This window comes from Simochromis diagramma, unplaced genomic scaffold (genome assembly GCF_900408965.1).
Source record: "Simochromis diagramma unplaced genomic scaffold, fSimDia1.1 OVJJ01000753.1, whole genome shotgun sequence".
In the NCBI taxonomy this organism is placed as follows: Eukaryota; Metazoa; Chordata; class Actinopteri; order Cichliformes; family Cichlidae; genus Simochromis; species Simochromis diagramma.
Window position 1 is genome coordinate 17,519,574 of NW_024387523.1, and position 15,162 is coordinate 17,534,735.

Below are 15,162 nucleotides of genomic sequence, written 5' to 3' on the forward strand. Positions count from 1 at the left end.
TCATTATGTAGTTTTAATAACAATTCATTACAATGTAAGCACTCACAAAGCTACTTTGTAAGATACTCTAGCTCCCTCTTAAAGTTGTCAGTAAAACCTTCTTCCCAGGATTGCTTTTTTAACTCTCTGAGCTAACAAGCTTAAATAGGTTCATGCTGAGACATGAGATGGAAAAAATTCTTAATTTTATGTATTGATTACATGTTTTAAAATAGTAATCATCATCATCAGTAAAAGAAATAATTTTATGGTTTGAAGGTTCCAAATCAAAGAAACCATTGCCTCAAGTTATTTTAAGAGAAAACCCCCAAAATTGAGTAATGATGATGTAAATTTGGTTTCTTATTTGGAAATGTTCTTTTGCAGCAAAGATCTCAGACTGTTTTTAACACTGAATGTAGTCAGCTGCGTGAAGCTGCATGAAGCTGCATGAGATTTTCTCTGACAACACTAATCTGTCTGATGACAGATAAAAGGTCTTCATTTGTGTGATAAACTAGAAACTTTAATCTGAAATTATTTAACACTGTGTTAATGTTCCTAATGTTGTGTTAGCAGCTATAAAGTAATTGAGACTCATGCAATTCATACAAGACTAACCAGAGAGGATCATTTCAAATTGAAATATATAAAGTGTTACAGGACTGAATAAAACATAATTGTGTAAAAGTCCAGAGCCTCTGAGCTTCTAACATTACACAGAGCAAAGGTCACTATCATGAAGTCGGGGGGTTCTTCGTCCTCTGAGGGAGCTGCTGGTGAAGATGGAGAGTCCTGCTTGTTCCCTGCGATGAGCTTACAGATGATGTTCCTGAAAGGACAGCTCAGCTGTGATGAAAGAAAGTTTCTCCAAACCTCTGAACCCCAGAGTTCAGATCCATCCCTGTCCTGTCCTCACAGTAAATGTAGCTGTTTATAATAATGTGGACTCAGGGGGCCCTGTGTTGCATGCCATCACTGGTTCAAAGCAAAATAAAAAAAGAACACTTGTTATCACACTTTGTGTCTGCTTGTGTACCTTCTATATTTTGTTGTCGGTGATAAAACAATCATATTTGACAGGAGATACTCCCCGCCCCCCAAATATTCAAATGTGGTCACCCTCTATCACAATCTAAAATATTTAAATATTACTAGAATGGAAAGTTATCTCAATATTTAATGTATAAGGCCAGTGAATAAAAGAATTTAAGACAGAAGAAATGTTCCCAAATTGATTTTTGCATATTTTATATTGCCTATAACATATTGAGTTTGTAAGTTTGTGGCTCGCTTTCAGCTATACAACGCACAACATGTACAGAGGAGAGAAGGGGGTCACAGCTCCTGCGACGGATGAAATGTAGACAAAATGCTCAAAGAATTCTGAATTGAAATCATCATCATTGTCACTTTGTCTTCTGTGGTTTTCAGGCTTTTGTGCATTCCTTCTTTTTAAGAATGTGCCAGACTGGATTTGGCCACTCGTAGTTTAACACAGCAAGTTCAGGAAAATGTCTAAAAAGCTCAGGAAATGGATCCAACAAAGAATAAAACATGAGGTGACTTTGCATGTGTATGTATTTTTTGTTACAAATGTGCAAGTCTTGAATCAGTGCTCAAACATACAAAAGAAAAACATGTCTACAAAGCTAATGCACATTTTTTTTATTGATAAGACAAAAAAAAAGATGCAAAGTTGTGGAAAGGATGCATTATTGAACTATGCAAAGTCATGGAAACACAAAGCATTTGAGCTAGCTTTGAGCAGGGAAAACTAGTTCTTTACTTTACGATAGTGTGACTGAGTTATTCTGCTATTAGACAAAGCTGAACATGTATGAGTAACCAGAAACTGTTGTTAGGTATACACAGAATGCATAAGGGCAACAAGAGCTGCTCTGTCATTATGCAGCATCATGTTTGCATCTGTATGAATATCAGATGTCTTTCAGTGTATCTTGGCCTTTGGGGTTCTCCAACCAATGAGGAGGCCAGCTGGCTTTGACACTGGGTCTCTCCTTCAGCAGATTGTAGTACTCTCCCAGTTTAGGATAACGCTCTGGAGACAACCTACGAATCAGAATTAAGTCAAGTCCCATGTCTACAGATCATCCATCCTTCATTTTACTGATGAGACCACATGGAAATGCAAACAGCCTCTGCGTGCTTACCCAAACCTGAAGAGAGTCCCAACTGTTGGAAAAACGACCACGTCTGCTAGCGTGAAAGATGGTCCTGCCAGGTAAGAGCCTGAGCCCAGCTTGAAAAAACAAAAAACAAAAATACAGTTGGAACAAATCAAAGCAGGCCGAGTCTGTCTGAGTTTGTGTGTTCATGCACATACTTTCTGCAGGTAACTCTCCCAGAGTTTGAGTTCAGTGACCAGAGCTTCTTTGTTCCTCTTCAGAGCCGATTCATGTCTCTCACCTTCAGGGACATACCACTCATAGTAGATAACTGCATCTGAGAAAACACAAAACTTTATACGTAAAATATTAGCATTACAGATGCAAAATGTTACCACTAGATGTCAGATTGCAACTGAAAACTGTTCTCGTACCCCTCCCAATTCAAGTGCATAATCGTCCGTATGGTGGCCGCTGTAGGACAAAAATATTTCAGTGAGCCGACAGAGATCATAATAATTACATTTTGACGGTTTCACATCAGAGCTACAGCACTGTTTCTAGTGCTGTTTGTGTAACAAAAGATTGTTGTGCACACTTGACTTTAACATATTCACATAATATCAGCACTTAGTGATAAATCAGGAAATTTAAAAAAAACATATGGTCAATTAAATACACTGCTCAAAAATTACAGGAACACTTTGAAAACACCTCAGTCTCAATGGGAAAAACATGCTTGATATCTACACTGATAGGGAGGAAAATGTGTCAGAAATTAAAATCACCAAGCTACAAAGGGCTGAATTCAAAGATGCCCTGAAAACCAAAGTGAAAACGATGATGTAGCAGGTTAGTCCATTTTACTGAAATGTCAAAGCAGCAACTCAAAATGGTGTGCAGAGGTGCTGAATTGGATTTAGGTCAGATGAGTGTGAGGGCAAGCTGATGTATCAATTCCTTCATTCTCCATGAACTCCCTGCATACTCTCATCATATGAGGCCGGGCACAGTTGTGCTTCTCTAGACCCTTTCCACGTCTGTTACACGTGCTCAGGGTGAACCTGCTCTCATCTGTGAAAAGCACAGAGCACCAGTGATGAACCTGCCAATTCTGCTAGTCTATGGCAAAAGCAAATCTGGCTCCATGGCGTCAGGCAGTGAGGACAGGGGCCACCCACATGAAGTCAGTTTCTGATTGTTTAGTCAGACATTCATGCCAGTGTCCTGCTGGAGGTCATATTCAAGTTCTGGCAGTGTTTGCCCTGTTCCTTCTTGCACAAAGGAGCAGATACTGGTCCTGTTGATGGGTTAAGGACCATCTACAGCCTTGTACAGGCCTCCTACAGCAACTTCCTGTCTCCTGGAATCTCCTCCATGCTCTTGAGACTGTGCTGGGAGACACAGCAAACCTTCTGTCAATGTTTTGAATTGATGTGCTATCCTGGAGGAGTTGGGCTACCTCTAGGGTCCAGGTATCAGCTCATACTAGCAGTAGTGATAATGACCCCAGCGAAATGCAAAACTAGTGAAAAAAAAAAAAACAGTCAACAGTTAAATTCATCAACAGCAAAGCAGCTGAAACTGATTTAAAAAAAAAAAAAAACCCTCTGCTACTAAACTGACCAGATCAATATCCTACAAGTGTAACTGACTTTATGCAATACTCTGATTAAAAATGGTTCGTTTAAAATTTGAGATATCCATTTTGCAGCATTCCTAAGTTCCTTGAGGAATAATTTATAAAAGCAGGATAAATATCAGGATTTGAAAATACAGATAACACTTACTGAGTTTCTCGTAGAATGTGAGACCCTCAAACATGCGCTGGTACATCAGAGCTTGTTCTGCTGGGCCATCTGGGATCAGTTTGGTTCCCTGGGATTTAAACTGGCTCTGCAAGACATTAGGAAAAGACACACATTTAACTGGGGCACATTTTGTGATGTTGCATTCAGTGTGAGTGAATATTTTGTCAAAATGACGTTCTCACCTCCAGGTAAAAACAGGCTGCGTAAGATTCATTGAGAACGTTGTCTCCATGTTTGAAAGTGGGAAGCTGAAAAAGAAATTATAATAGTGTCAGCAAGAAAACTGTCATTAGGTACTGTATAACAGGTTTTAATGCTAAGGCTACTGGGTGTTAATTAGGTTAACCGTTTGTATATCAAACAAATACAATTTAAAAAAAAATTGATTACTTATTTTAACAGAACTTTACTGGGATAAAATAACACTCTGCAGTGTTTCCCTTATTTATGGTTAAAGGCCAGTTTCATTTCATCTACATTTTATTTAACACTGTCCTGCTTTTGTGCTGTTCCCTAATAAATAAATTCAATAAGACGCATTTAAAGTGTGATGAATATATGCTAGTCAAGTTCAAACTGGTTATCTTAAAGCTTTAATATGCATTTAAACATTTTAAACTAGTCGGTTTTTATGATAAATGAAGACAGCTACACGGTGAATTTCTCGCCTCAGATGCTTTCATAAACACATTTCCGTTAACTTTTCTCCAATGTAAACGAGCCGCCATGTTGCTGCAGTTCCGCTGAAAACTCGCGTGCTCATTTCTACACGTGTCAGCTCACGAGAAATGTTCGTCCAATCAGGTGCAGCAGGGCGTGTCCTGAAGTGTTTTCCTGCACCTCTTTATCCGTTAACCCTCCTGCAGCACAAAAGCGCCGATATCAGCGTTTATAACCGTGACGTTAACGTGAGATTATTATATAATATTATGGCGCAAAGTCAAGTGTTGTGTCAGTTATAAGGGGTGGTGTGCTAAAAGCTCCTCCCTACCTGTCCCCTGGGGTTTATATCTAACACTTCTTGGGACTTGTGCTCCATTTTCTCGAAGGACAGCAGTTTTTGGTTGTAGCCCTGCAGGCTCTTCTCCTCCAGAGCGATCATCACCCTCCAACAGGGAGGAGAGCCGGTCCCCCACAGCAGAGTCATGTCCTTGGCCATGGCTATAACTTGAGATTCACAGTTTGGACGGTCACTGAACTGGACGCGCAAAGCAACAGCGTATAAGAAAAATACCCAGTTACTTTTCTTATGGTTTGTAGGAGGGGGTGTCAAGCTTTTATAAGAGCGTGATTGCCATCTACTGGCTGGAAGAAAAAACTACAACTCTATCATCATCTTTCAGTTGCCTTCTTTATATTTTTGATAGTCACCACTGAATGATTTGTTGAAATAATAATAATAATAAAATATTTGTTTGTTTGTACCTTCTGCACTATGTGTAGTCGATGACAAGATGGTAATCACATTGTACACTTCCTCCTCCAAATATTCACATATGCTCTGCCTCTATCCCAATACAATATAGTATTATATAGTATTTTAGCATAATTAGAAAGGTGACTGACCTGAAATAAACAAGCTGTTTTTATGAAGAATAACTGATGGAAGCTGTGTCAACATTTAATGCTATAAAACTTAATTCTGTTCCCAAACATTACTTTAAGTCATTTTATTTGTAAGCAAATATATAAACAACAAGCATCAGCCTCGGTTATGTAAAACAAAAATTTAAGTTGGTTTTGAAGACAACGGTCAGGTCCTGATGTGAAGCAGGTCCAAAGTTCAGTGGCAGCTACAGCAAAGGCCCGATCTCAGGTATATGCAGAAGCATCTGGTCAGATGACCTCAGTGATATTTTGGGAGAGTGTGTAGTTAAAAGATCAAGAAGGTTGAGATGATGATGTATTCGATGACTCAGAAACAATAAATAGTCATAAAAATATTTAAATCACCTCTTAAACACATCAAAAAAGCCAAAGCAATGGGACTATGGTCTTATGTGGTGACTGGCAAAAAAAAAAACCCAAAAACATAGCAAAGCCTGGCCGATGCCAAAATAAAGCCTATTTTAGTAGTCAACCCTGGATAAAATAAAAACATGAAATGCTTTCTCAAAGCCAGCAAAAAGGAGAAAGGGCTTAGCATTTGTAAGGAACCTCAGTTTGAAGAAACTAGCTCTGATTTGTTTATCAACAGCTTTATTAACAGCTTTTATTTGTTTATCAAACTTGAAGCTTCCACCTTTAGAGGAGGGTCAGGAGGCCCGAATACTTCCACTTGTGTTTATTGCTGATTCAGGTTTCAAAATGATTATTTATTTTTTTGAGAGGGAGATAGATCAATGAGTCATCAGCATAACAGTGAAATGAAATTCCATATTCTTTGAAAATTGATCTTAATGAGAGAATATAAAGGGAATTAAGTCATCCTAGAAATGACCCTTCCAGGACCCTACGTGTCAGTGGAGGAGGTGACGATGAAAACCACCCAACGTTATGGAAAGATTTCTCCTCAAACTACAAAAAGGTCATATTGCCACCCACTATATGGGACAAGGACCCATGACTAAAGTGCTGTATCAAAGCTTTACCTCTTATAACGTGATTTGCTGCTGCTGTGGTCAAGTTTTAAGAATAAAAAAATAAATAAAAAGAAAATCTCGCCAAAAATTAAGTTTACAATAAGCAAGCTGTTAAAATAAAAAAACGGCCATAAAACGAGCTGTTCTAATCCCTCAACATGTTTGTGCTCTCTGCTCGTATTACCTTCATATTAAATCATTTTTTGGATTTTTTTTTTTTTTTTCTGCCCGTCCCATTTGGATCTTTAGCCATCAGAATTGTTTTCTGAAGGCCAAGAAAGATGCCAAGTGGATTTACTTTACCAAGTGGATCATCATGGCCTTGCCATATTGGTCCATTTGATTGACCTTTATTATAATTATGTATTTATTTGATTTGATTTTAGGTCATTACAGACGGGACAGACATGACTGGGGGATAGGACAGGGAGAAAGAATGAAAGAAAGAGAGGGAGAGGAAGAAAAAAGAGGGGAGAAGAGATGGTGAGAAAGGGAGGAAGGAGAAAAAAAAAGAAAAGCAAACAAAACACCTGGATCACCTGTATGGAGATAATTAAAAAAAACAGAAGAGAAAACAAAAAAAAAAGAGCAACATAATAAATACAACACCATCGCAATAAACTAGCTAACAGTAGATAACAGTAGATACTAAATATTAATTATTGTGCAGCACGTAAGATCGACAGCGCACAGTGTGCTTTGAGGTAGGAGCCAAAAAGGGTGTAGTTTGTGTCTGTGAGCACCCGTGTGTACACCTGTGACCATGAGCGCGCTTGTATTCAAAAGGTTCCTTCATGTAATGACCTGCTAGAGGGTGTGGGGAGCCATAGCCCCGTCCTCCAGGGCATGAAGAGACATCCAGACATCCAGAGACCCTCAGAGCACAAGAGACCAAGGAAGACCAACGGAGGGAAAAGAGCTGAGGAGAGCCCCAGATGAGGGGTCACTCAACAGCCGCGGAGCAGAAGCCAGGGGGGGTTGCAGTGAGGGCAGCCAGCTGTGCCAGAGTGACCGAGCCCCAGGCCCAGAGGCCGAGGGCACCCCACTCCCCGAAGGGGCCCAAGCTAGCCCCAGGCTCCAGGCCCCGACAAGCAGCCATCAGGAGTGAGCTGGTGAGTACCTGAACGCCCATCCCCGGACACCAAGAACCACCAATGCACCGATGTCTGAGGGCGTCTGCCACTGGCAGGGGGAGTGGTGGGGGAATGCCTCCCCTGCACCCTGGTGACACACTTTCACCCCAAGGCCCTGCATGCGTGGGTGACTGTGGTGGAGCGGGAAGAGGGAGGCAGCTAGAGATGGGGAGGGAAGGAAGGGAGGCGCAAGTGGCAAGTGGTTTTAGCCATCCAGAGATAAATTGAAGCCTGTTGGCTAAGAAGTAGTGCTGAAAGTTAGGTAGATCTAATCCTCCTTTATCCTTGGTCTTTTGTAGTGTTTTTAAGCTTATACGTGGGGGGTTTATCTTTCCAAAGGAATTTAGACATATATGAATCTAGAGATCTGAACCAATCTTGTGGCGGTTTAGTTGGGATCATTGAGAATAAATAATTTATTTTTGGTAAGACCATCATTTTTATAGCGGCAACCCTTCCCATGAGTGATATGGGTAAACATTTCCATCTAGCCAGATCGCCTTCTACTTTCTTTAAAAGTGGGATATGGTTTAATTTAGTTAGATCTGCAAGCTTGGGAGAAACATTAATACCTAAATATTTTATATTTCCAGATTGCAGTGGAGTAGAAGAATAATTATGGAAGCAGCAATTAATCGGAAGGACTGTAGATTTTAACCAGTTAATTGAGTAATCTGATATTCTTGCAAAAGGGTTTATCAATGCAATTACCACAGAGGGATTGGTTTGTGAGTTTTGGAGAAAAAGTAACATGTTCTTGCATTTTTTGATTTTTAAAGAATTTATTTTAACATTGCACTCAACAACAAACAAATCCTCCCTAACAAAAAGAAGTAACTTCAATGCCAATTTGCATTATATTTCTTCATGTCAACATAGAAGCGGTGATGTGGGCTTAGTGGACTTTTTAATAACAATTCATTACAATGTAAGCACTCACAAAGCTACTTCGTAAGATACTATAGCTCCCTCTTGAAGTTGTCAGTAAAACCTTCTTCCCAGGATTGCTTTTTTGTAACTCTCTCAGCTAACAAGCTCAAATAGGTTCATGCTGAGACATGAGATGGAAAAATTCCTTAATTTTGTGTATTGATTACATGTTTTAACAATATCACTCTAGTAATTGAAATATCACTTTTGTGTCATTTAGTTCATTGGAACCCCAATTTGTTTATGCAAAAATATGAATAATCACTGCTGCAGATTAAAAGGAATATTTATATGGTTTAAAGGTTCTAAATCAACGAAACCATTGCCTCAAGTTATTATAAGAGAAAACCCCGAAAATTAGAGAATCCCCTGTGAGCAAGCACTTGGCGACAGTGGGAAGGAAAAACTCTTAACAGGAAGAAACCTCAGACAGAACCAGGCTCAGGGAGGGCTTCAGCCATCTGCCGTGGCTGGTTGGGATGTCTCTTTCACAACTGAGGAATGATGATGTAAATTTGGTTTCTTATTTGGAATTGTTCTTTTGCAGCAAAGGTGCCAAACAGTTAAATTCTTTACACTCAGGAGCATAAATAGTTTGCTGTTTAAGAAAGCTGCTGATCTCAGACTGTTTTTAACACTCAATGTAGTCAGCTGCATGAAGAGGGCATGAGACAACATTAACAAAAAAAAAGTAACAGGTAAAACGTCTTCATTTGTATGCTGAACCAAAAACTTTAATCTGGAATTATTTAACACTGTGTTAACATTGCTAATGTTGTGTTAGCAGCCATGAAGTAATTCAGACTCATTCATACAAGACTAACCAGAGAGGATCATTTCAAATTGAAATATATAAAGTGATACAGGACTGAATATAACATCATTGTGTAAAAGTCCAGAGCCTCTGAGGTTCTAACATTGCACAAAGCAAAGGTCACGATCATGAAGTCGGGGGGTTGTTCATCTTCTGGGGTGGAGCTGTAAAGATTTCCCTCTGAGGGAGCTGCTGGTGAAGATGGAGAGTCCTGCTTGATCCCTGCGATGAGCTTACAGATGATGTTCCTGAAAGGACAGCTCAGCTGTGATGAAAGAGAGAAAGTTTCTCCAAACCTCTGAACCCCAGAGTTCAGATCCATCCCTGTCCTGATGAGCTCAATGTTTTTTTTTCTACCAAGAGTAAATGTAGCAGTTTATAATAATGTGGACTCAGGGGGCCACCGTGTTGCATAGCATCACAGGTTCAAAGCAAATACAGAAGGACACTTCTGTTATCACACTTTGTTTGCTTGTGTACCATCGATGTTGTTGGTGATAAGACATATTTGAAAATTGACAAGCAACCCCCCCCCTCCATATTCAAATGTGGTCACCCTCTATGTCAATATAAAATATTTAGACATTAGTATAATTACAGTGGTTTTCATTAAGGATAACTGATGGAAGGTTATCACAACATTTAATGTATAAGGCCAGTGAGTAAAAAGAACATTTACAACAGAAGAAATGTTCCCAGTTTTTTTTTTTTTTTTTTTCCTATAACTGACTTCATAGGCCTGTGGCTCGCCTTCAGCTATACCACGCACAACATGTACAGAGGAGAGAAGGGGGTCACAGCTCCTGCGACGGATGAAATGTAGACAAAATGCTCAAAGAATTCTGAATTGAAATCATCATCATTGTCACTTTGTCTTCTGTGGTTTTCAGGCTTTTGTGCATTCCTTCTTTTTAAGAATGTGCCAGACTGGATTTGGCCACTCGTAGTTTAACACAGCAAGTTCAGGAAAATGTCTAAAAAGCTCAGGAAATGGATCCAACAAAGAATAAAACATGAGGTGATGTTACGACCCGGTCAAAGGAGGCAACAAAAAAAAAAAAAAAAAAAAAAAAAAAAAAAAAAAAAAAAAAAAAATGCCAGCAGACCGAGGTACAGTCTCCCACCAAACCCTGAAGCGTACCCCCACCCAGGATAACCACCAAACACAATAAACTAAAACAACAAACAAGTGCTTTGATGGAAGGGCAGCACAGCCACCCAGCTGAAACACACTTACTAAAGGGACGTTGCTCAATCACAGTGAACACCTTCACTCACCCACTTAAAAGTAAAACAAACTGATATTTAGTCTCCACAAAAATGTTCAAACAATCCTGGACGAGCCCCCACTTATGTTACGACCCGGCTCAAAAGCCGCGAAATAAAAAAAAATTAAAAAAAGATGAATACCAGAGTGTTAGTGAGAAGAGGTTTTTGTTTTTTTTCTTAAAATGGAATACCTGGTTGGCTAAAATGGCTAGTGCCACCAAGGCAAAGACAAGTGATCTCCCTGGAAACTTGCCTCAGGTATGCTTTCATCCACACCTGACTAGGTGTGGCCAATAAGCACCAGCTGAAAACATTGAGGAGATTACAGGCTGCAGGGGGCCAACTGCCAATATAACTGTAAGAAAGAAAGAAGGCTGCAGAGGGATGTAACAGGTGACTTTGTATGTGTATTGCAAATAGAAGATTTTTGTTACAAATGTGCAAGTCTTGAATCAGTGCATGTCTACAAAGCTAATGCACATTTTTTTAATTATCTGGAAAAAGATGCAAAGTTGTGGAAAGGATGCATTATTGAACTATGCAAAGTCATGGAAACACAAAGCATTTGAGCTAGCTTTGAGCAGGGAAAACTAGTTCTTTACTTTACGATAGTGTGACTGAGTTATTCTGCTATTAGACAACGCTGAACATGTATGAGTAACCAGAAACTGTTGTTAGGTATACACAGAATGCATAAGGGCAACAAAAGCTGCTCTGTCATTATGCAGCATCATGTTTACATCTGTATGAATATCAGATGTCTTTCAGTGAGTCTTTCAGTTTATCTTGGTCTTTGGGGTTCTCCAACCAATGAGGAGGCCAGCTGGCTTTGACACTGGGTCTCTCCTTCAGCAGATTGTAGTACTCTCCCAGTTTAGGATAACGCTCTGGAGACAACCTACGAATCAGAATTAAGAAGACTTTCAAGTCCCATGTCTACAGATCATCCTTCATTTTACTGATGAGACCACGTGGAAATGCAAACAGCCTCTGCGTGCTTACCCAAACCCAAAGAGTGCGCCAACTGTTGGAAAAACGACCACATCTGCTAGCGTGAAAGATGGTCCTGCCAGGTAAGAGCCTGAGCCCAGCTTGAAAAAAGAAAAAAAAGAAAGAAAAAATACAGTTGGAACAAATCAAAGCAGGCCGAGTCTGTCTGAGTTTGTGTGTTTATGCACATACCTTCTGCAGGTAACTCTCCCAGAGTTTGAGTTCAGTGACCAGAGCTTCTTTGTTTCTCTTCAGAGCCGATTCATGTTTCTCACCTTCAGGGACATACCACTCATAGTAGGCAACTGTACCTGAAAAACAAAACATACGTAAAATATTAACATTATAGATGCAAAATGTTACCACTAGATGTCAGATTGCAGACACAGAGCACCAGTGATGAACCTGCCAATTCTGCTAGTCTATGGCAAAAGCAAATCTGGCTTCATGGCGTCAGGCAGTGAGGACAGGGGCCACCCACATGAAGTCAGTTTCTGATTGTTTAGTCAGACATTCATGCCAGTGTCCTGCTGGAGGTCATATTCAAGCTCTGGCAGTGTTTCACCCTGTTCCTTCTTGCACAAAGAAGATGGGTTAAGGACCATCTACAGCCCTGTACAGGCTTCCTACAGTAACTTCCTGTCTCCTGGAATCTCCTCCATGCTCTTGAGATTGTGCTGGGAGACACAGCAAACCTTCTGTCAATGGTTCGTATCCTGGAGGAGTTGGAATACCTCTAGGGTCCAGGTATCGCCTCATGCTACCATCTGCTACAAAACTGACCAGATCAATATCCTACAAGTGTAACTGACTTTATGCAATACTCTGATTAAAAATGGTTCCGTTTAAAATTTGAGATATGCATTTTGCAGCATTCCTAAGTTCCTTGAGAGAATTGAGGCTCAAAGGAATAATTTATAAAAGCAGGATAAATATCAGGATTTGAAAATACAGATAACACTTACTGAGTTTCTCGTAGAATGTGAGACCCTCAAACATGCGCTGGTACATCAGAGCTTGTTCTGCTGGGCCATCTGGGATCAGTTTGGTTCCCTGGGATTTAAACTGGCTCTGCAAGACATTAGGAAAAGACACACATTTAACTGGGGCACATTTTGTGATGTTGCATTCAGTGTGAGTGAATATTTTGTCAAAATGACGTTCTCACCTCCAGGTAAAAACAGGCTGCGTAAGATTCATTGATGACATTGTCTCCATGTTTGAAAGTGGGAATCTGAAAAAGAAATTATAATAGTGTCAGCAAGAAAACTGTCATTAGGTACTGTATAACAGGTTTTAATGCTAAGGCTACTGGGTGTTAATTAGGTTAACCGTTTGTATATCAAACAAATACAATTTTTATAAAAATTGATTACTTATTTTAACAGAACTTTACTGGGATAAAATAACACTCTGCAGTGTTTCCCGTATTTATGGTTAAAGGCCAGTTTCCAGTCTGAGATTTGGAAAGTGTAAAGAAAGATGTAAATTAAACTGCTTATTTTACTACACTTAGTCAGCTGCAGGTTATATTCAAGAGCCCATATTCAACGATACAACCCCTCATTTCTACATTTTATTTAACACTGTCCTGCTTTTGTGCTGTTCCCTAATAAATTCAATAAGACGCATTTAAAGTCTGATGGAAATGTGCTAGTATATGTTAGTCAAGTACAAACTGGTTATCTTAAAGCTTTAATATGCATTTAAACATTTTAAACTAGTCGGTTTTTATGATAAATGAAGACAGCTACACGGTGCATTTCTCGCCTTCGATGCTTTCATAAACACATTTCCGTTAACTTTTCTCCAATGTAAACGAGCCGCCATGTTGGTGCAGTTCGAAACACGGCTGTAAACTCGCGTGCTCGTCTCTACAGCCCATATTTTTTCGAGCACGTGTCAGCTCACGAGAAATGTTCATCCAATCAGGTGCAGCAGGGCGTGTCCTGAAGAGTCTTCCTTGAAGAAAAAAAATCTCCTTGAGTAAATGAATATACGCTAAATGAAACGTTCAGTTTTTTATGATTTTGTAAAAGCATTAATCAGAGTTGACACTATTTGCCGCCATTACTGCAACTCTTTATCCGTTAACCGTCCTGCAGAGCAACAGCGCAGATATCAGTGTTTATGACCGTGGCGTTAACGTGAGGCTATTATATAATATTACGGTGCAAAGTCAAGTGTTTTGTTAGTTATACGGGGTGATTTGATAAAAGATCGTCTCTACCTGTCCCCTGGGGTTTATATCTAACACTTCTTTGGACTTGTGCTCCATTTTATCGAAGGACAGCAGTTTTTGGTTGTAGCCCTGCAGGTTCTTCTCCTCCAGAGCGATCATCACCCTCCAACAGGGACAAGAGCCGGTCGCCCACAGCAGAGTCATTGCCTTGGCCATGGCTTTAACTTGAGATTCACAGTGTGGACGGTCACTGAACTGGACGCAGAAAGCAAATGCGCAGACGACAAATACTCAACTTACTTTTCTTATGGTTTGTAGGAGGGGATGTCAAGCTTTTATAAGAGCGTGATTGCCATCTACTGGCTGGAAGAAAAAACTACAACTCAGTCATCTTCTATCAGTTTGCCTCCTTTATATTTTTGATAGTCACCACTGAATGATTTGTTGAAATAAATAATATGAAAAATGAAATAATAAAAAAAATAAAATATGTTTGTTTGTGTACCTTCTGCACTTTGTGTAGTCGATGACAAGATGTACATTGTACACATCCTCCTCCAAATATTCACATATGCCTCTATCCCAATACAATATAGTATTATATAGTATTTTAGCATAATTAGAAAGGTGACTGACCTGAAATAAATAAGCTGTTTTTATGAAGAATAACTGATGGAAGCTGTGTTAACATTTATTGCAAATTGCAACATTAAGTCATTTTATTTGTAAGAAAATATATAAACAGCAAGCGTCAGCCTGAGTGATGTAAAAATAAAATAAGCCAGTAAAAGCAATAAAAAAAAAAACACAATACAGACAAATAACGAATGTTAAGACTCAGAGAAAAAGCCAAGGAATAAAAAATATGTTTTGAAAGACAGTGGTCAGGTCCTGATGTGAAGCAGCAAGCAGGTCCAAAGTTCCGAGTCAGCTACAGCAAAGGCCCGATCTGAGATATATGCAGAAGCATCTGGTCAGACGACCTCAGTGATATTTTGGGAGATTGTGTAGTTAAAAGCTCAGGAAGGTAGAGACATGCTGATTTTAAAATCCCTTCTTAAACACAACAAAGAAGCCAAAGCAGGGGGAATATGGTCTTATATGGTGACTGTCAAAACAACCCAAAACCAAAGCAGAGCCTCAGAACCTCAGTTTGAAGAAACTAGCTCTAACAACAGCTTTTATTTGTTTATCAAACATGAAGCTTTCACCTTTCGAGTAGGAGTGAGAGTCAGGAGGCCCGAATACTACCACTTGTGTTTTATGCTCATTCAGGTTCAAAATTCACTGCATTCATTTATTTATTTGAGAGGGAGATAGATCACTAAGTCATCAGCATAATA

General features: G+C 39.5%; 2 protein-coding genes and 1 long non-coding RNA gene across 4 annotated transcripts; 1 reads left to right on the forward strand and 2 right to left on the reverse strand.

The window, feature by feature from the left end:
- The first annotated feature begins 243 nt into the window (after window positions 1–243).
- LOC120726856 lies at window positions 244–10,435 on the forward strand. The gene is made up of 2 exons (XR_005694385.1): window positions 244–1,541; window positions 10,397–10,435. It is a non-coding gene; the product is annotated as an uncharacterized LOC120726856 (long non-coding RNA).
- Window positions 1,631–5,186, reverse strand: LOC120726854 (glutathione S-transferase A-like). 2 transcript variants are annotated; one of them, XM_040020839.1, is made up of 6 exons: window positions 4,911–5,186; window positions 4,102–4,167; window positions 3,899–4,004; window positions 2,327–2,445; window positions 2,154–2,242; window positions 1,631–2,052 (listed from the first exon to the last, which is right to left on the reverse strand). In XM_040020839.1, the coding sequence occupies exons 1-6, from the start codon at window positions 5,076–5,078 to the stop codon at window positions 1,920–1,922; spliced, it is 681 nt and encodes a 226-aa protein (XP_039876773.1). In that variant the 5' UTR covers window positions 5,079–5,186; the 3' UTR covers window positions 1,631–1,919. The 2 variants fall into 2 exon arrangements, with proteins under 2 accessions (XP_039876773.1, XP_039876772.1); XM_040020838.1 differs by lacking the exon at window positions 4,911–5,186 and adding an exon at window positions 4,588–4,705.
- On the reverse strand, window positions 10,004–14,135 carry LOC120726851 (glutathione S-transferase A-like). The gene is made up of 6 exons (XM_040020836.1): window positions 13,868–14,135; window positions 12,806–12,871; window positions 12,603–12,708; window positions 11,830–11,948; window positions 11,650–11,738; window positions 10,004–11,545 (listed from the first exon to the last, which is right to left on the reverse strand). Exons 1-6 carry the CDS (start codon window positions 14,033–14,035, stop codon window positions 11,401–11,403), a joined length of 693 nt encoding a protein of 230 aa, XP_039876770.1. The 5' UTR covers window positions 14,036–14,135; the 3' UTR covers window positions 10,004–11,400.
- Between the last annotated feature and the right edge of the window lie 1,027 nt (window positions 14,136–15,162).

Coding starts and splice junctions, on each gene's coding strand:
- LOC120726851 (XM_040020836.1), bottom strand. CDS start 14,035: ATGGCCAAGGCAATGACTCTGCTGTGGGCGACCGGCTCTTGTCCCTGT. Junction 12,872..13,867: donor ATATAAACCCCAGGGGACAG/GTAGAGACGATC, acceptor TTTCTTTTTCAG/ATTCCCACTTTCAAACATGG. Junction 11,739..11,829: donor GGGAGAGTTACCTGCAGAAG/GTATGTGCATAA, acceptor TCTTTTTTCAAG/CTGGGCTCAGGCTCTTACCT.
- LOC120726854 (XM_040020839.1), bottom strand. CDS start 5,078: ATGGCCAAGGACATGACTCTGCTGTGGGGGACCGGCTCTCCTCCCTGT. Junction 4,168..4,910: donor ATATAAACCCCAGGGGACAG/GTAGGGAGGAGC, acceptor TTTCTTTTTCAG/CTTCCCACTTTCAAACATGG. Junction 2,243..2,326: donor GGGAGAGTTACCTGCAGAAA/GTATGTGCATGA, acceptor TGTTTTTTCAAG/CTGGGCTCAGGCTCTTACCT.